The 21,586-nt window shown below is 42.1% G+C and overlaps 1 protein-coding gene across 3 annotated transcripts; it reads left to right on the top strand.

The window, feature by feature from the left end:
- Window positions 1-447: 447 nt before the first annotated feature.
- flvcr2b (FLVCR choline and putative heme transporter 2b) lies at window positions 448-20,205 on the top strand. 3 transcript variants are annotated; one of them, XM_062410912.1, is made up of 11 exons: window positions 448-1,482; window positions 4,891-5,032; window positions 8,784-8,924; window positions 10,595-10,662; window positions 11,339-11,442; window positions 12,397-12,507; window positions 14,388-14,493; window positions 15,492-15,603; window positions 17,160-17,215; window positions 18,241-18,405; window positions 19,674-20,205. In XM_062410912.1, the coding sequence occupies exons 1-10, from the start codon at window positions 901-903 to the stop codon at window positions 18,322-18,324; spliced, it is 1,506 nt and encodes a 501-aa protein (XP_062266896.1). In that variant the 5' UTR covers window positions 448-900; the 3' UTR covers window positions 18,325-18,405; window positions 19,674-20,205. The 3 variants fall into 3 exon arrangements, with proteins under 3 accessions (XP_062266896.1, XP_062266895.1, XP_062266894.1); XM_062410910.1 differs by lacking the exon at window positions 448-1,482 and adding an exon at window positions 3,473-4,157; XM_062410911.1 differs by lacking the exons at window positions 448-1,482; window positions 18,241-18,405 and adding an exon at window positions 3,457-4,157.
- Window positions 20,206-21,586: the final 1,381 nt, after the last annotated feature.

The following is a 21,586-nucleotide window of genomic DNA, read 5'->3' on the forward strand; positions in this document are numbered from 1 at the left end:
ACTGCACAGATGCTGATAGCAGGGGGCATGAAAAAACAAACACAATGGTGCTTCATTGACTCAACCTGTAGAGGGCAGTGTGGACTCGTATGAAAGTTACCGTAGAGGAACATGAATCCTTCATATCCTGTACTTGATGGGTAGGATTATGTTTTGGCTACGAATAAAGCGTGTGTGTCTCTTTTTGTGACACATGCCACCTTTAGAGGTCAGAATAAAAACAAATGTTGATTGTGAAATTGATGGACATGTTTTAAGCTTGGGCCTAAAGTTGCAATAAAGTTATTCTACAGGAAATACGTATTAAATTTCTCATCAGACACATTGAACTGATGAATAGCAGAGTTCCCCGGATGTGTGTGGTTTTAATAGTGAGGTGTTTTTGATTGTAGAAAGCTGTTTGAACCCCAGCGTAGGGCTGTTGATGAAACTCCGCCCTTGTAGCCTCTGATGACCCACTCCTGTGAAGACTTGTTTTTGGTCCGGGTGGAGCGTCGAAGCAGCCGCGCTACACGTGTCAACCCTTCGGTGGAGTCCCTGAGGAGACCCGGCTCCTTCTTCGTGAATCTCTGATCGGAAGTGATTTGAACAGCGCGGGCTTCAGAGTTCGCGGGTTCGCCCAGAATAGAGTCTCCAATCCGGGGAAGAGGAAATCCATGTGTGGATCCGCACGTTGTAGAGACTTCACCCTCTGATCATGAACCACTCGGGTCAGCATGAGTGACATTCGAGACACTACGTTGTGAGTCGAAGCCGAATGAACGTGGATTTCTAAAGCCTGGTAGTCCTTAGCGTGACTCTTTCGCCCATGAGACCTGGCGAGTCCTCCGCCACGCTCACTTGCACTTCGCGGTGCTTTGACCCGCAGCACTTGGGTAGAAACTTTGTTGAGAGACTAACATGATCGAGAAACAAGCGCTGGAAGATCCTAAACTGAACCTGGAGGAGACCAAAGAGGACCGTGCCCGGCAGGAGGAGACGGTGGACGCGTCGCTGTGCGCCGACGAACCCAAGCTGAAGGACGGTCATGAGGCGACGCGGACCACCCGGCTGTACCGCCGGCGCTGGATGATCGTGCTCCTCTTCAGCTTCTACTCTCTGTCCAACTCCTTCCAGTGGATCCAGTACGGCATCATCAGCAACATCTTCATGAAGTTCTACAACGTGAACGCCTTCACCATAGACTGGATGTCCATGATCTACATGCTGACGTACATCCCCTTCATATTCCCGGTCACCTGGCTCCTGGACAAGCGGGGGCTCCGGGTCATCGCGCTGGTGGCCACCGCGCTCAACTGCGCCGGGACGTGGATCAAGGTGGCCAGCGTCCGACGCGACCTGTTCGCCGTCACCTTCCTGGGCCAGTTCTGCTGCTCCCTGGCGCAGGTGTTCATCCTCGGGATGCCGTCGAGGATCGCGTCGGTGTGGTTCGGCTCGGAGGAGGTGTCCACCGCCTGCTCCATCGGAGTCTTCGGGAATCAGGTGAGCGAGCTGTGAGGCAAAGGCTTTGTTCTCCTCTGCAAATGCGGGTCAAGTTAGGTCCTCACCTAATTCATTACTCATTTAATGCGTAGGACAGTGTATGAGCTGCACTGACCATCAGTGACTTGGACATTCCCACATCTATTTGGCACGTCTGCGTAATTACGCACGTCCAGGCGACCACAGTGCTTCTCCTGTGCGTCCAAGGCACAACGTTTCCTGCTGAGATGGTGAGAGAATGAATGGGTTTATACTCCAATCACATGAACCCTCCACACAGACAAAATAAGTCAAGGTAGGGGAAGACTAAACGTGATCTCTTGTCATGGTACATGCATTAAACTCAATGGAGAAACATATATCTACACATATAGTATAGACACATGTGATCACACTTATTATCAGCGTGAAACATATGGATGTGTGTTTTCCTTAAAGGCTCATATTTGAAGCATCCTCTTCTTTGAGGATGTGAAAACAACTTTCCTATTGTTACACTTTTTTTTTTAAAGTAAACTAAAAACAGATCCACATTCAAGTAAATCAATTAGAACAGTTCAAAGACTGCAGAGCAAATACAGATGTGTCTGGATGCCTTGAAGCTGTGAATAGATTCTGGCAAAGCTGACTTAGTGCGAGTCAAATAGTTTAAAGAAAATCAACTTTTTGTTAAGACACATCAAGGATGAAAACATTTTGTGGAATTGTGAAACAACCATACACACAATCCTCTACACTCTCATTTAGCTTTAGGAAAATGTATCCACACACAGTTTCTTCCATTCACACACATGTAAAAAGTGCATCTGTGTGCAGCACTCTCTCTTTCACACATCATTCTCTATGTGCTCGGAATGAGGGGATGGAGATCGAACAGCTGACCCTCTGGTTAGTGGACGACCGGTCCCAACTCCTGAGCCACAGCTGCTCCCGAAGTCTGTGAAGTCTGTTCAAAAACACGTTGAGTGTCTTCACTGCAGCTCATTCAGAGGCCGAGTGGGAATCGGATAGTTTGAAGGCAGCCACATTTTTTTTGTCAAGTCACCTCAAAGACAAAAACAGTCTTCTGAAATTTGTCTGACTGATCTTGTGAAACAGCGACCCACAAAATCGCTCACAAGCATCAGATGTGACCTCGACAAGTTCTTGAACGACACTTGAGTCAACTCCAACATCAAAACTAAAATGCCACTGAAAAGTCCTTGATTAGCGCCAGGGAGGTTTGGTGCGGTTGTGTACTCGGTGCACGATGTGTGTGTGTTTTTGGAGGCAGAGTCAGTAAATAATAACAAACAGACTTCCTATAAATCTTCCGTTGTGTGTGTCGAGACGCTTAAAAGGAGATGGCGATGCTCAGTGCAGTGTTTGTCTTCAGGCCGGATTTTAACACTGTACAAACATTCCTGTAAGACTACCACTGACATAAAGACAGATTAGGTCTCACTTCTGCCTGTGTCATAGGTTAATCTCGCCTGGGCCAGACAGTATATCTGAGCCATGTCTAACACAAAAGAAGGCTCCACTGTTCTCTCAGTGGTCTCACAGGCGGGTGGACTTTAAAGTGTTCCAAAGTCTGTGGTGGGATGAACATTTCCAAACAGCATAGTCGATACAAAGGGCTGGAAGCAAAGGAATCTTCCTGGTTATCCCTCTTAACCTAATCGTAGGTAAAGAATAACACAGACCTGGAATCATTAAGCTTCAAACGTGTTAACTTTCACAATAATTAAAGTTCAACGCAGGAAGAAACGTGTGTTACAGTTTCCAGGGGTCACTTGTACTTGGACAGTTAACTAGAGATAATCCAGGGTCCGAGTTAGTGGGAGTGGTTTGGGTGGAATTGGCCTTTCTCCTGTAGTAACATCACATGACAGGCCTAAAGGTAACAACTATGTGGAGTGAATGGACAGGGAGCAGTGTGCTTCCAGGACAGTGAGCCGTGAGGAACACAAGCTCCGGCATCTCTCACCTCTCACGTTCTAGGAGGAGGCCCCCCCCCCGACCGCTCTGGGACAGTCGCGATGCCACGAAACAACACTTTGAAAGGCGGCCGTGCAAATTCTGAACTCGGTGTTGAAGAGTGGCTGAGGTCCAAGGCTGCAAGGGAGCCCGCTCCAGGCCTCTCTTCGCTGCAGTGGAGCCCGGGCCCTCTGGGCAGACCGATCTCCATGGGCTCCCAGCTGGACGGCGTTGGGGGCTCACGGGATGACCACGTGCGCCTGGTCCCGAAGCCCAGGACCAAACTCTACCGCCGCCGCTGGTTCATGCTGTTTCTCTTCAGCGCCGTCTCGGCCAGCAACGGCTTCATGTGGCTCCAGTACGGCATCATCAGCAACATTTTCATGCGCTTCTACAACATCGACTCTCTGGCCATCGACTGGCTGTCCATGATATATCTGCTCACATATATCCCTCTCATCGTGCCCGTCCTGTGGCTCCTGGAGCACAGGGGCATCCGGGATGTCGTCCTCGTCGGCTCGGCCTTCAACTGCATCGGTGCATGGATCAAAATCGGTAGTGCCAGTCCCCATCTGTTCGCGGTCACCTTCTTTGGCCAGTTTGTGTGCTCAGTGGCCACCGTGTTTGTGCTGGGTATTCCCTCCTACCTCGCCTCGGTGTGGTTCGGGGAGAAAGAGGTCTCCACTGCCTGTTCCATAGGAGTTCTGGGAAACCAGGTCTGTCTGAATAATCAAATTAATCATTTAATTCCTGCAGCAAGTGACTCATGGACTTGTGTGAACTGTCTGATAGCTGCATGCAGATTGTGCAGCGCAGCACTAGATGCCAGAGTCACATAGGACTTCTAGTGTCTCAGTGTGAGAGGCCGGAGAATTGAGTTAACTGGTTCCTGAATACTTACTTGTCGTAAATGGTCGGTTTGAATGTGAAAATATTGAGTCCCAGTATTTAAATTGTGTGTTAGATTAGTCACATTACAATGTTGCTTTTAAGATGTGTTTATATAGCAAGCAACATTTGTAGAAATATTATAATAGCGTGGTCATCGAAGTCCAAAAACGTTTCAACTCCATGAGTGTTATATACAAGACACAGAGAAGAGAAGTAGAATTTTTCGAGAGGGCTAACTTTATTAAATTTAAATTGAATTTATTTTCTCCACTGCAGTCTGCCTTTAAAAGATCAGACTCTTAAAAATGTACATTTAAACCAGTCGCAAACCAACAGTTTTGAATGATAAGTAGGAATCACTCATATATGCACTTAATATTTGTCAAAACAAGCAAAAATAGCTTTTAAGTTTATGAGATTTTAAATAACGGCAGCAGTGAGGTTCAAATCACCATTTTTCTAATCCACTTTGATTTCATTTTACCTACAAAAAACCATCATGTAGCTCTGTGAACTCTCTTTCTCTAATTTGAGTTGTGTGCGTTCCTCGTCTCACAGCTGGGCATCGCCATCGGGTTCCTGGTGCCTCCCATCCTGGTGCCCAATGTGGACGACATGGACGAGCTGGCTCACCACATCAGCATCATGTTCTACATCACAGCAGGAGTGGCGACCTTACTCTTCATCCTTGTTGTCTTCGGTAAGATGACCCCAAGGGGCCCCCAGGGAACACGTTCATTATATAAAGCGCTAGGGTTAGGGTTAGACCTAGGCTTAGGGTTAGCCCTAACCCTAACCCTATTCTGCATGATTGGATTAATAGCACATTTGTTGGAGGTTTGCACCACTGAAATACCTTGGGTCCTCGTTCTCAGTCTCTTGCTTTGTGAAGGTTCACTTATATACATTTAAGAACATAGTTGTTTTACTTTATATAGTCTAATGGTTAGTTATAATCTCTTATCAAATGACCTCTATTTTATATTTGTCAATAAACACACAGAAAACGTAACATGAGGCAGCCATCATTAAAGGTCTGAATAGCTGCAACTGGCAATTGTTATCATCAATATGTCAGACATATACCTCTTATTTATTAAAGCCCAATTTGACTTATTCATAACTTTATTTTATACTTTCTGTAGTATTTTTTGTATATTTTCGTAGTTTAGCTGGTATACCATTCTAAATAGAAGTTTGATGATGAGGTTTTATAGAAAAACCGAAAGAAAACTAGCAAATAATCCCATTTGAGAAGATGATACCTGAAATGATTGGACATTTTTGCTTAAAAGAATCAACTGAGAAAAATGAGACATCATCCCCTCCTTAAGTTTTTTCTCATTACAATTTGTTATGCCTTTATTTATCTACCAGGCCAATGAGATCTACAACCATCATCTAACCATTATAGACCTAATGATTTTTAGAGGATTTAATAGCAGACCTACACTCTGACAAGGAGCACGATAGAAAAGTGCTGAGTAGTGGATAAGAAAAGTGCTGACCACGCTGGCACCAACTGAAAACCCTTCCTGAGGGGTAGGCAGAAAAGAAACTATTGTAGTAGAAGTGAGGTCAGGAGAAGTGTCCCTGGAACGAGCACAAGTGTGCACAAGCGCTCCGGCACACTACAATCAACAGTATAGGTTTGTAAATGAAATGCTGCTTATAGATCTATATAAAAAAAATAGAGAAACTATAGTAACAAAAGGACTTTCTGAAAGAAGGAAGTGGTCTTACATGGCATGCGAAATGAGTGATGAGCTGTCAAAAAGAAAATGCTGAGTTGCCTTGTATCTGCTCCATATGCAATTTGACTCCTATAGTCTTAACCTACTTTTTTAAACAGAATATCTTAGAATTTATACTTTTAATTGCACATGTTGCAGTTAAATCAGAGTCTGTATATTTTAACACTCATAAAAAAGATTTGTGTGCTATGTTAAATAGGGACGAGGCCGATGAATAATTAAGGATAATTCAGTGGATAGAGAACCTTGTTGTTAACTACACAGAACACTGGACAGAGCCGCTGTCGGACAGGAACCACGCGTATGAAATGGCTGTTGTCCTGCAATCTTGGGGGGGGGGGGGAGAGTGGAGGATGGAGGCGCTCGTCGGTTTCCAGAAACACAAAAGCATGTTTGTGAAGGCATTCCATAGTAGAACCATGCAGCACATTCAGGCTGCACTAAACTGTCGCTGTTGTGTTGACGGTATAAGGTCGTGTGATTCGCGCTGCTCTCGCTTAGTCCAGCGAGAAAAGATTCCCACCAGCTGGCCGCGGGAGTTTCATGATGTGACGCATACACTCGCGCACACACACACAGAACAACCCCTTTGCACATACATGCGAGATGTGTGAGGGTTGTCCTGCTGGCCCGGCCATCTGTAGCCCCCGCAGCAGGCCTGTGAACCTGTCAGCAGGGGCGGGCCGAGTTCCAGGATTCACAGATTTTGTCATGAACTGAGTCTAAAGAGAGGTGAGAGAAGACGTTCCGGCTGCTGCGGTCCTCTGAAAGACACCGAGACAGTCTGCAGGATTTGGTTGAGTGAATGAGAAGAATCCCCCGGGGGCGTTTAGGGGAAACAAAAAACAAGTTTTTAAAATAAATATAGTGTGTGTACTTCTAAAACTTTGCTTTCCCTTTGAATGGGGGGGGGGGGGGGGGGGATAGTTCACCGACACACACCAAGACCACTCATTATCTAGTCACCACTATGCCGATGGAGGGGGGGGTGAAGTGTTTGAGTGTGCAAGACGCCTCTCAGAAGTTTCAGGGGTAAACAGCGTTGCAGCCAAAACAGTTGAAGTCAATTGCGACTTCTTCCTCAAACGTAAAAATCAACTGACAAAAAACATAAAATGCTCCAAATAATAATATTATTGGCTTGCGTTCATATGGCCGTTACACTGGACCCAGGGACACTTTACATATGTCTGTGAGGACAAAACAGAAGAGAAAAGAAAAACATAATAATACTTGTTGTGTCATCCAAGTGTCCGTAGGCCGCAACATTCCAATTGGACTACAAATGAGTTAATGTTCACTAAGTTCACACTGACAAGTTCACAATGACTTTTGACTTTAAATTTGGCTGCAACACTATTAGCCCCTGAAACTCCAAAAGTATTTCTCACTTTCTCACTTCTCAAACACTTCAGCCACCCCACCATCGGTATAGTGGTGAGTAGATGATGAGTGAATTCTCCTTTTTGGGTGAACTATCCCTTCAAGGACCAGAACCTGACAGCCGAGGTCTTTCCGTGTGGAGTTTGCGTGTTCTCCCCGTGTTTCTCCAGGTACGCCGGCTTCTCCATCAGCCTAAAAATATGCAGGTTACTGGATTGGTTATACCAAAGGTGTGAACGTGTGCATGAGTGGATGCTTGTCTCTACATGTCGGACCCTGTCACACACTACTGACCCGCCCAGGGTGAACCCCGCCTCTCGCCTAATGTTAACTGGGATGGAAGGAAGAACATTGAATAACAGTGAGCCCTCATGCAGTGAAATGCAGCTGGGATTCTGTGTAAAATTACTGAGCCTGCACTTTTCAGAGCAGCCGTATCGAAGAGCGAGTTCGTTTTGGTAGAATTAGTGAGAGGCCGCTCCTCTCCACAAACCCTCAGTTCAGATTGACCACGGGGAGAAAAGGGCTGGCTCGGCCCCAAGGACCACAAAGACAAGACATCTGTGTGTCTCCGTGCGGCCTGAGGACGAACCCTTTCAACCAGGAGAAAGAAAACGGGTCACTGAATGTGACAGCGACTGTCCACTTGTCCTTCAGATGTGCACGGTGTCCAAATGTTTACGAGTGCGTCTTGTTGCAGAGCAGCGCTTTACACTAAACATAGACGCCTCACATATACAGTGGAACATGCATCTGTTTGACATTTCAGAGGTCTGCAGGCCTGTCTGCTTGTGTAAAACGTGCCTAGTGATTCAGCCTCTTAAATCCCAAAACTCTCAATGTTTCCAGCCTCATTCATTTTTTTTAGAATATCACGTACAGTAAAATTATTTTGCTTTACGATCTATTTATTTGTTTGTATCAGTTATTTTTAAGTATAAGTAAATTAAATATTAAAAATTACTTTTCCTGGTTATAAGGGTTTGATAACAACATCTTAGAAGTCATTTCCCATCCATACATTTGTATGTTTTGCCATCGGCCCTAAAAGAAATCCACATTGGTCATACAACTCTTGGATTTTCAGCATTTCATTTTTGTGTTTCTTTGTGAAAAAAAGTGCATTGTTGACTTTAATTACAATCACAGCTCTGTGGGTTTGATGTAATGATGAACTTGTGCAATAACTGAAGAGCTCAATGAGGTAAAGAAGTCACCAGAATCGTTCAATGCAAGCAGACTGATGCGTGCCGGAGTTTGCCGCTGCTTTTTATCCGTGTGTGATAATTATTTTGTTCCTCTCCTTATGTCCAGTCTTCCAGGAGCGTCCCGAACTCCCCCCGACTCAGGCCCAGGCCACAGCCCGGAGCATCCCACCAGAGCAGTACTCCTACACCGCCTCCGTCCTCAGGCTGCTGCGCAACAGGCCCTTCATCTTCCTCATCATCACTTACGGTCGGTCATCGCCGCTCTCGGCAGTAACAGTTGTTAGTTTAAAGCATAGACTTACCCCCTCGTGACTGGCTGCAGTGTAGTTCATGAACCCAGCCTCCTCCCTAGTAGCAAATGGGACATGTTCTTTCTCTTTTTTACATTTGGCTTCTTCCCCCCCCCCCCCTCTGGTTAAGGGTTAGGGTTTCCAGGCCAAAGGTCAGGATCTTCTGATGACATAAAGGCAACAAAGCCTTAGTTTAGGCAATCAGGCCAAGATTCATTCAGTGGTCCAGGGTTCAGCATGATCAAGGTCACATCGTCTAAGATTCAATCCCGATCAATCAAAGGGGAAATTAACAGGATTACATTGTGCATGATCAAAATGTTACATTTCCCTTAACGTGGTTCCTGTTATTTTAGGTAATACTTATCACATTGGTGTATCTTCAAGAGTTTATTTTGTAAAAAGTTTTAATTTGATGCTAAAAAATACATGTTGAATCTCATCCATCCACCCCCGACTGCTACTGCGCAGGCTCAATGTTACGTCATCGGCATGAGATGGCAGTCTTTGTTTATTTTGGCAGAAGTGGAGACTTTGGTTTTTCGTTATATAATTGGTTTTATGTCACACAGTCATCATGCACAACATCAGTCAGTGACTTTCCTGGATAATGGTTTTATTTATACATGTAAACCTCCAGTTGAAAAAACCAGCAACCCTCCCGTTAAAGTTTAACAACACCTTTAAGCCTCATATCGGTGCACCAAACAAAAAGTCATCAATTATTCTAGAGCCCAAAGACATATGCCGGCGAGTGTGTCTTGCTCGGGTCCAAAGTTTGTTTATGGATCTGATAATGTTTAACAAATGGAGATTGATCGATGTGGCCCAAAGGTAAAGGCAGTTTATCATGGGATATGAACGTGGGCCCTCATTTACCAATACCTTCCTAAGTCTGTTTATTTAATTTATCCTTAGGAGAGTTTAAGACATAAGAAAATATGCTCTTAAACTGATGATTAATGTGATTAATGTGCAACTGTGTTGTTACCTTCTATGCAGTCTGTCAAGTTTTTCCAGTCACAGCAGCTCTCTCCAACAGCTGTGAGCTGTGAAAAGGGAAGCACTCTAACCTCCTTTGACCCGACTGTGTGGTTCACGTGACACAATAAATGTAACTATTATAGTGCCTGTCCCTTGGCCTTTTAACTTCCTTTAGTCGTCAGTTAACAATGTTGAGTCTGACATTAGCCTGGGGTTGTCACACTGTGCACTGCAGACTGCAGTACAGCACAAATTGTGTAATACTTGTTATTTTTACATTTTTACTGAATTTATCCTCTAAATGATTATAGAAATATATCAGTGATCTTTTTAGTGAGTAATCAAGGTTTAGTTTCTTTACGTCTGAGTTAATGAATTTATTTTCAAGGTAAAAACCATGAAGTGCTGTTGGCCTTTTATAGAAATCCTTGTATTGGGACGTCTGTGTTTTGGAAACGAGTGTGATTTGGTCCATCAGACACAAGTGAAGACCAAATCTTTCCACTGTTCCTGTTGTTATATTTCATCATTTGGCGGAGGAAGTCATATCGGAACTTCCGTGACAGGTTTCCCCAAAGATGTTTCTCTCCTGTGGTTTGTGGTGTGCAGTGCTTTACTTTGACAGTTGTTTCCAAACCTACAGGTCTGAACGTAGGATGCTTCTATGCCGTTGGAACCCTGCTCAACCGCATGATCATCGACCATTACCCTGTAAGTAAACACAACCGTTTTTGGTTTCATTTCCTCACCGTGTACTCACCTCCGGTCAATCACACTGCCCCAAACCTTTTGCACATCCTATAATTTGTCAATTCAGGACCTGAAAATCTGGATCTGCCTTGATATTTACCCCCAAAAAAAAGAAGATTATAATACAGAGTAAATAAAGTCAGATATATTCAAGAAAAGCTTTCTGGTAGATGCATTTTTTATTACCAGTATAAATTAAATAAGACAAGATAAAATAATTAAAGTTAAAAAACAACACAGGTAAAATAAGTAAAGGCTTTTCAGTAGAAGTTCATTTTAATGTAACATGAAATGGATAAACTGCATTGTGGTTGTAAAATGTAAGAGTTTATATCCTTTTGAGTTTCAGTGGTTGGATTGATAGTCAAACTAATCAGACTATATAAGCTCTAAGATATTTGTATATAATGTAATATAATGTTCTAGAAAAATGATTCCTTCAGAAGCTTTTCATCTCATTTGACCGTCCATTAACATGGTGTGTGGAGGAATCGCTGATGTGATAGAAACTCGTTAAAATTCCCACCTCTGCTCCTTTTGTGTGAAAATGGATTTATCTGAAGCCGCCGTGCCTTTACTTGGTATGTGAGATCATGAGGTCACTGGTCTCTCTGTTCTCTCATCCTCAACCTTTCAGGGAGAAGAGGTGAATGCTGGGAGGATTGGCCTCACCATTGTCATTGCAGGGATGGTCGGCTCTCTCATCTGCGGCATCTGGTTGGACAAGACTAAAACCTACAAGTAAGTGGAATGTTGACAGAGGTGGGCACGTGTGTGACCCCATCTTCTTCTTCATGCATCACTAAGCAACGACACAATCTCTCCTCTCACCTGATTATGGCCGTTCAACTTTTGTCCTGCAAACCAGGGAATGCGGTCGTGATCGTTTCTTACAGGCAGAGACACATTCACACCTTTAGATCTCACATAGTTCTGCAGGTCTTTTTAAACGCTGGTTATTATAGATTTACAGGCATTAAGGAAAAAGGGTGCCACTTATAATAAATAATAAATATATAACGAATAATGTCTCTGTGGACTTTATTTATTTTTAACTGTATGAGAGTAGGTCTCCCTGCAAACATATAGAAATATATTAAATTGGTTTTCAACCACACAAAACAGTAGAAAAGTATTTTTTATTTTTCAAAAAGTGTGTTTTTTTGCATTTTTATTCTTTGATAAATTTTCACCCTTCCTGTGTACGTGTGTCTGCCTCGGTTTTGCTGCCTTGTGTTTAGTTATTTCCTTTTTTTATTTTGAAAAAATGTCACTTCCTATTGTTTCCTGCTCCCTTTGATCACCTGCACAATGCACACGTATGTGTCCTCCCCGCTGTGTCTCATAGTCCCCCCCACTCTTCAGCATTTAGTCGTTTCCTTCCTGTGTTACCCGTCATGTGTTTCAGCCTCAGTTGTGTATCAACTGACTTCTCTTTCTCCTTACTATTACAGTTGTATTCTCTCCAGCACTTGACATTTAGTTTTGTGTACCGTGATTTGGGTCCAGGGCAGCAAAGAATGACAATATGTAAAGAATATAAAGACAAAAATCACATAGGGAACAGTTGATAATATTATATCTGCTTTTATACATTTTCAGACCACCTGAGAAATAACATGTGGTCTGCTACAGTGCCCTCTGTCTTCAAATCATATATATGCTCAGTGTTGTATTCTCCCTTGTGTGTTCCAGGCAGACCACCCTTGGAGTCTACTTCATGTCTCTGGTGGGGATGATCATCTACGCAGCTACACTCAGTCTGGGACACCTCTGGGTGGTCTTCATCACAGCTGGAACTCTCGGGTATTCTGACATCCATTCCTTCTCTCTTCTTTGGATAGAAGTCTAATGAACTACGTATTTTTTTAGTTTTCTGCACATTTGTCAGATGCCTAATTCATAATACACTTAAGCATTTCAGTCAGAGGACTTAAAACTGAAATGACAGTTTCGCAGGAATATATAGTGTTTGCAACCAAATCAGCAACATACAGATTTGATTCTAAATTAATAATAATATATTTGAAACTCTTAACTATTTGCACATTCTTCCGAGAGGGTCTTGTTCAGAGTAGGTGAGTAAATCTGGGTCATTGATGGAAACCGGCAGATAAAGTTTTGCAACCATGCTCTATTGAATTCTTCCTTCATACTGTGAAGTCTGTTATGTTAATATCACCAGGTGCAATATTTCTGTGGACATTTGCACCAATGATTTACATTGTGTTTATTTAACGGTCAACTTTGGCTTTTATGTTTTTACATATGCAGTGTAGGATGTTAGCAAAACATTGGCCTTTGTACTGACCCAGTTTTGAAAGTCTAGATACCAAGGGTCAAGGTAATACAAGCTTGTGTTTGAGGGAAGAGAAGAAAAGCACGGAGGGAGGCCAACTCCATCTACTCCACAGACTCTGGATCCAAATGTGCAAGATGGCGACAATGATGTTCTGGCTTCATTACTTGATAGGTGGAGTAAATTGAGACGTGTCGTCCATCTTTATGTACAGTCTGTAGTTTAGAAATTGAAGTTATGTTCTAGAATCTAGCTGGTTATCAGATTACAAGCATGTAGGTATAGTGCATGAAATTAAAGGATACATGAATAAGATAAGATAACAGTCAAAATCTACAGGGTGGAATGATCCTGCCTACTCCAATGATTCTCCTGTCTCATGGGATTAAAAGCATATCTAATCACCGTCATTGACTATGTGGCTGTTAATGAAATCATAAAGTACACCTCTTGAGTCGCACAGATTGCTCTGTCAGATTGGACTCACCCTTTTCTGTGAAGGCACACCTACATAGTACTCCAGCGTGCTCACAAGTATTGGTCAGGCAACATTCCATCTTCCTCTCAAACAGAAAGCTTGTTTTGTTAATGGAGATTCCAGCATTTGCAGATAGCTTCACTAGCTGTAAATCCTGGTATTAAGAGCTGAGAAAGTTGACAGTGCTTTGGCTCAGTATTTCGTTTTTGTGACTTTCTTTGTCCTTAAGATCTTCCTTTCTAAGGATGTATATTTGTCTTTGTATTTCTGGCCCTCAAAACAACTCTTGGACAGTTTTGCTTCTGTTGCCGTGTCGAGCTTCAATTGTTTAAGTGGAAAATTAGCAGATGCCACTGCATTGCTGCCCAGACCTGTTGTTCCTTTTTAACGTCACTAATGACAAACACTTTTGTCTTCGATACTGGTAGGACACTAGTCGATACAAAGGTTGCATCCCATGGTGAGGAACGAAGAACAGGGAGAGGCCAAGACAACACCCATCGCTGTACTGAGCATGTGGCCCATAATTAATAATGATAATAATAACAATACAAAATAAGAAGTGGAGGGTTTAATGTTGACATTCAACTCAAATTAGTACCTTGTGGGGTAATAGCTGAATACTGAGCTGTTATGGCCCAAAAAAACACCAACATAAATAAGCTGTGTGTGTGTGTGTGTGTGTGTGTGTGTGTGTGTGTGTGTGTGTGTGTGTGTGTGTGTGTGTGTGTGTGTGTGTGTGTGTGTGTGTGTGTGTGTGTGTGTGTGTGTGTGTGTGTGTGTGTGTGTGTGTGTGTGTGTGTGTGTGTGTGTGTGTGTGTGTGTGTGTGTGTGTGTGTGTGTGTGTGTCTTTGTGTGTCTTTGTGTGTGTGTGTGTGTGTGTGTGTCTTTGTGTGTGTGTGTGTCCAGGTTCTTCATGACAGGCTACCTGCCGCTGGGCTTTGAGTTCGCTGTGGAGCTGACGTACCCAGAGTCAGAGGGAACCTCCTCTGGACTCCTCAACTGTTCAGCACAGGTACAACTCAGTGACTGAATCATCCCTCATCTACTGTTCTGACTTTTCTTCCAGGAAAAGTCAGAACATTAGATCCGATCAGTGGTTTTCGTGCAAGTCGCATCAAGATCGGCTAACTGTCTTTTGTGATAACACTGTTTCCTGTCACATAAAAAAGTCCTTGTCCTACTCCATTGGCTATTGGGATTTTTGTTTAAATGTCTATAGAGTATATTAAATCACAAACGGGGCTGTACATCCATAACAAAAGAGGGAGATGCACACACTAAGCTATTCCATAAATATTTCTTTACAATTTAGAGAAGAAGTCTTGAGCAAGCCAGTTAATAATGTCTGCAGTGAGGGTGGGTGTGTGTGTGTGTGATGTGTATGTGGACAATGTCGTTGGGTGCAGAAACAAACCAATCCCCAGAGGGGTGTCTCAGGGAGGAGAGTTAGTCAGAACGGAGCTCCAGCCCCAGGGCACCGTCACACACACACAAATGCAAAGTGAATGCTGTGGGTCAAAGTTGAACTCCATGCGAAGGAAACTCATATTTGACCGCCTGTTGCCTCACACAGATTGGAAGTAAACAGGACTAAGTACCTGACTAAGATAACCCTCTGCCACTCTCACCTCAAATACCTGCAGAGGAAGCAGACACACACACACACACACACACATATACACACACACACAGACACACACACACACACACACAAACCAAACAGTCCCCATACGATTTTCATAATAACGGAGGAAGAAGCAGCATTTGAACAGTGATTTGGATGTTGATTACCAACAGCCACAGTTCACAGTTGTGTTTGTGTGGCTGCACCAGGGAAATACTCACTAAATATGTAACATGCAAATGCTGCAATTTACCGCAAAGGAAAAAAGCTGAGTTGAAACCCGTGCGTGAGCGAGTAAGCGCTCTCCAGGACCAATGTGCAATCTGCTTGTGAGCAGCTCCCACAGAACATGATGATTTTAACTGTCACATGTTCTACATCTGCAGGTGTTTGGCATCATATTCACCATCTGCCAGGGAAAGATCATCGACGCCTTTGGCACGCTGGCAGGAAACATCTTCCTCTGCGTCTTTCTTCTGATCGGCACAATATTGACAGGTAAGATCTTTCTGTATATAGAGTCATAAGGTCTAAGGTCTCAGGTCACGTACAGCAAATCACAAGAAACGTCTGTGTCTGTGACTGCTTCCTTTCTCTGATGTTTAATTTCTAAAGTTTTGATGACAGTTCCTGAGAAACCTGAGTGACTCTACAGAGCTGAATGTGGTGATTCAGACATTTACATATACTTGACAAATATTAGAATTTCCCAGCTCATTCATCCCAGCAAAGACATTTGGTTGTTAAGCATCCGCTCAAGCTTTGGAGATCTCAGAAGTTCTTTGATCCCCTTTAAAAAGGTTAGGTCAAGACTCAGCTGTTTTCCACTGGTTTTGGGACACGAGTGTGTAACCGCAGGCATTTCCTTGTTCCACTCTCCGTCCCGCTCACTCAAAAGTGAATGTTTTTCATTAACGAGACTCCAAAGCCAAAGTTTCTAGAAAAAAAAACACGTTGGAGGGGGAAGCAGTAAACATTTTGTTGTTCATTGACTGAGTAATGGAAACTTGGAAGCAACACTGAGATGGGAATGAACCTACAGTAAGAAACGCTGCACTGCACGACTGACACTTCTGCTTTAACAGACTTCATGCCTCAGTCGATACGAAGCCACTTTGCACGGCCCATTGAGGCTTATATGAGCAATCAGTAACTTTTTAAACATGCATTAGCCACTGAGGCGCTTAACTTTTAAGAAACCGCTCACTTTCAGCTCACAAAGGTCAACACAGTGAGTTACTGCATTTTGTAACTCAGACAAATGAGAGGACACTCATCACCAGGCCTTGCTGTCATTGAAAAAACATCACAAATCATATGGAGCTGCTTAGCTGCATCCAGGTGAAGTCAAGTTGACCTACATATTGGGTCTTTATTATATTCTAATATAATTTAATATCTAAAAAATATTTAATCACTTACAAAGGTTATAGTTTCTTGTAAATTAGTTTCTTTGGAGTCTCACTGATTTTAAGGCGGATGTCGATACTGAATATATGAAAAAAAATCAGACTCATACAACCAAATATTTAGAGCTTGCGTTAATAATAAACTAACAAATATATATAATTAAACACATACTTATGTGCATATTTTCGGGCTTCTTTATTCCAGAACTGGGTTGAAAAGCTCTAATCAGCTTATTTTTTTTTTCTTCAGCCAACAGATAAGTCGCTTAGGCTTCTGATTCTCTTTTAGGGGAAGTTTAAGTGTGCTCCTTAAATGTCAGCTGTTTCTGTCATTGCACAATGCAAAGTTTCAAGTTAATCTGAGTTGCACACACTTTGTTTCATCATTTCGATTTGTATCTGTTACCACACAGCCCCTGGGGAATGTTTACCAAGGTCTATGACACTCTCAAAGAGCCACTGTTGGGAGGTCAGGATGTGCAAGAGCCATCGACTCTACTCACTATTACCTCATTGCATTTAATGTTTATTTACAGCATTAAAGTGGGACATAAATAATAGTCTATTCTTCTCTGTCTTTCTAATGCAGGAGTTACATTGTTGCCTCATTCAAACTTTGCCCGTTCTCTGTTTATTCCTCTGCAGGTTTTATCAAGTCTGACCTGCGGAGACAAAGGGCTAACCTCTTGGCCAGAGCAGCAGTAAGTGTTAAAAACAAACCATAAAACATGTCTGGCTTCGTGTTTTTACTGAGCAAAGATTGTGTAGATGAATATCGGTGTTGGTTTCGTATTGTGTGTGGGAATGTCCCCGTAGGAGAAGCATGGGAGGAATGTGGTCAAGGTCACAAGTTGCATCTCGTGCTTCTCCATAGCTGGTCTGCGTATTATTGAGCACTGCTGCACGGCCTCGTGCTGCATGTCCGCCGCTGTCATCTTCCTCAGGCGCTGCCACTCACCTGCCGAAGTCATTTCAACAGCAGGCAAATAATTTACCTACAGTTTGAAACCACTGCTCTGAGAAAGAACGGGACAAAAAGAGAAATTTGTATGAAGCAGCTCTGCCTGAAGGAGGTGACAGGAGTTGTGACATTGTGAGTCTCCAAGCTCTGTGGTGAAGTTAGTGATGAGGGGTGTCAGGAAATCAGTCAAATCCTACACATGGAGCATAAAATGGAGGAGAAGGTCTGTGACGCTCTCTTATCTGTCCATTAAATAGGAGGCTAGTGGCAGGAGAGGATTAATTTAGATTAAAGACAGGAAATGGCTGGTGCCCCTGTGACAAATACACCAAACTCTATTTGAAATTCTTCATATTTTAGGATTATTCCTGTTTTTTAGCTGAATGTCAGAGAAAAACCCAGTTTTTCTTATAACTTCTAAGTTTTTTTTAAGTGATCTTCATTTCAGCGTTACTCTTGAACTTGCTGGAGCTGATTTCGGGCTATATAAACTCCCTATTTCACGCCAGGAAACCTTCACACTAATTTGTGAAGCTGCTATTTTAAGGTAGAATAGGATTTAATGGACAAACAGGAGAGTGATATCAATCTCATCGTTTCACTCTTCAAAAACAAAGAGGGAAATGGAAACACACCTAAAGGCGGGAAATCATTTGATTCACAAAAGTTGCCTGTTGGATCAGATTGTGTTGAACTTCACCCCAGACTGGAGACCCACACCTCCATGAACCCTGAATGAGAAGTGATGAGTAGCTGTTGTTTTAGGAGGAGGAGGGGCAGATGTCTGGACGAGACTACGGATCCACGATACTTATCTCCCAGCAGCAGGCTCCTCCCTCTCAAGCCTGATCAATAAACCTTTCTGCTTCCGACAAAAAAACTAAACAATCATCATCTTCAAATCATTGCTCAACACGCAGCCGCACAGAGGTAGGAGCACAGCTATGTTGATTATCCACCACACCCCCCCCCTCCCTCCACCTGCCTGTTCTGTCTGTCTCACGCTCAAATATATGAATCAGCACGTGCACCTGATGCTGCTTTTACCAGAAACGTGATAAGAAAAAGTGTTTTACTATGTGGATTAAACTGATTCTGAAGTACTCCCATAAAGCTTGTTATTCCTGCATAGACCTTGTAGATCTTTATTGATTTACAGATAGTTTAAAAAAAAAAAAAACGTCAGCTTTATTCGAACTTGACTGTTTCAAGTACTTGGAGTATTTCCAGTGTTTTTGTACTTCTTTATATTTCTACTCTACACCATTTCATAGAGAAACAATAGGACCATAGTAACTAGTTACGTTCAAGATTAAGATTTTACAGTCAATAAAAAAATATGGCTTGTTATAGAGCACACCCTTTTGACCTCTGACCCCTCACTAAACAGTGTTTGTTAGTTGTTCCACTAGTTTCATTTATGAAAGTCAACTTTATTGTCATACCTGCCATATGTACAGAAATATAAATGGGATTGAAATGCCTTTCTCTCTAATCCCTGATATACATTGTAATCATGCTAAAGTGGAAATCTTTTCCATTATTTCACCAAAAGCAAAGATTATAGTCCAAAAAGCAATTCTAAATTTTAAGAGCTGAACTTTATTTTTGCTTAATTCTTCTCCGACCAATCATTCTCATGCCACCTCATATTTACATAGTGACCCCTGGTGGAGACATAACCCCAATGTCAGGACCCACCGGAATAACAACTGTTGTTATATCCACCTCAACTAACAATAAAATACTAATATTTATGCATGAGTATTAGTCTAATTATATCATATAATATATATTGTGTATATATAATAAGTAATGTCATATAATAATATCAGTTATATGCACCATTTTTCTGCTAAATAAGTTGAATACTTTATCAAAGCTAATAATGTCTTTACTCCAGTTGGATTTGGAATTGCAGGACTTGGACTTGTAATAGAGTATTTTTACTTCTTCCCCACTCATGTTCAGTTACATGTTGCACCATCTTCATCAAGAACCGGATAAATGTGGAAAAAGTCAATGAAAAGTACACAAGGAGTCATGTGCTACTATCACACTTCAGCTAAATATACTTAATTATTGTTGATTCAATCTTCTGTTCTTTCCTTCACATTAAAAGTGTTTTCCACAGAATCTCTCCCCTTTCTTTGACATGAGGAATAGGAATGAATTGACGATTCTTCTCTGATGAATAGGGTCCCACCGACTGCCGTGATGTGAGCCTGACCACGCCTACTATCATCAGAGAAGCCCAGTTGTAGACGCACACGTGCACTAACAAAAACGCTTGGAGAAGAACAAAGATCTTCCTGTTGCAATGTAAAAAACTGACAGTAGAGCCACACAATCAGGAAGTCACTTCCCTTGTAAAGAAGATTTTAATGTTTAATTATTTTTTTAGAAAAAAGAAATACCTTGTTCCTAAAAGTATTTGTTTATATTTAACTATATATATAAATGCTCTTTCCAAAATCAAATCTGTTTGTTTGTGTCTTGACAATTTTACCTGTCAGTATTTTCAGTGTGCATTTGATTATGTACAACTGTTGATTGACCATTTTTGTAGAAAGTATTTTAAGGCAGATAATTTATATGACAGCTTATTGAAGGCTTTCGGATCCACCGTGGTTCACAAGGAGTAAATACTGATGACGCATGTTTGTGCGAGTTTTGTAATACCTTTCATGTTTCCTGCTTATTTAACATGAAATAAAACTGTTTTATCAATGTGTGTCATGGTTTATGTTAAACGCTATCTCATGGGGAAACTAGATTTGATACCCAGAGCACATTGTAAAAACCCAGCAGGTCCACCACACACAATACAAGTCATGTATCAGAGTGTAATGGCATCATAACAGTACCAGTAATGCAGAATCCCCTGGTCCCAGTGACAGACATTCTGAACAACAGATAAGTTTTTCTGTTTCAGCACACAGCAGTTATCTCGCTGCGGGGATCACAGCATGGAGTCATTTGAGATATTGATCAGCAGATTTATGCTTATGGAGGTTTTCTAGGAGTTCATGTAACCTTTGATATGTCATCATATCTCAAGTCTGCCAGCAGGAAAATCAAATTTTGACCAGTTATCGTTTCAACTCAAAGATGAAGTGATAGATTTCACTGGCCAAAGGTCACGGGGGGGGGGGACTGGTTGGTGGAGGCATTCAACCACAGGGCAGCCAGTCATATGTATTACCAATAATTAAATCTGCTCACAGATGTGGATGGAATTTTTCATATTGAGACAGTGAATAAGGACACTTAAGAAGTTAAGAAAGTGCAGCCCAACAGATGAGATGCTGGGGAGGCAAAAAGGGAGGTAAAAAATGTTTTTTTCAAAGAAATAATAAATACAGACAGAGCTGGTCTAAAGCTTTTTTTTTTGTGTGTACTCGGTCGTTCACCAACCCCTTTCATCGGCAGAGTGGTGAGTGGATAATGAGTGCATTTTCATTTTTGGATGAACTTTACCTTTGAGTGAGCCAAGTGCCTGTGGCCACTCGCGGGCCTCGCATGAAAGCTTTCATTTGTTGTTTAATGTATTATATAATGTGAATTGTAATCATACAAATATGCAATGTTATGCTAATAGGCTGGCTAACTAATACAAGTAGTTTCTTCAGGTCCTGAGAGTTCACAGCATTGCAATGGAGGCAACCAAACCCCTTTTCTGCTTTTGGTAGACTTGATCTGGCCCTGAAAGCATGAATATAGTAATACAAAATAAAAGTGTATTTACAAAATAGTAGAATAAAAACTTATACAGACCTATGATAATAATAATATAATATAACTATTATCAATGTAAAACAGGGTTTCAAAGTGATTTGAGACACAAAGCAGACACAGGATACAAAATTCACACTGATTAAAAGAATACATAAAAGTAACAAGAAAACAATCTCATAATATGTGGTACCAGCGAAGGTTGAATACTGCAGATTTTTGGTTTTTGCATTACAAAGGATTGTTTTCATTGTTTAATCTGACAGTACACCCACACAGCTGAAGTGCAGAAGACAACTACATCTTGTTTCTAGGTTTGATACCATAATAACTTTTTAAATGACGATATACTTATATGCAAATCATTCTAACATAT

Source organism: Platichthys flesus, chromosome 18 (genome assembly GCF_949316205.1).
Source record: "Platichthys flesus chromosome 18, fPlaFle2.1, whole genome shotgun sequence".
NCBI lineage: Eukaryota > Metazoa > Chordata > Actinopteri > Pleuronectiformes > Pleuronectidae > Platichthys > Platichthys flesus.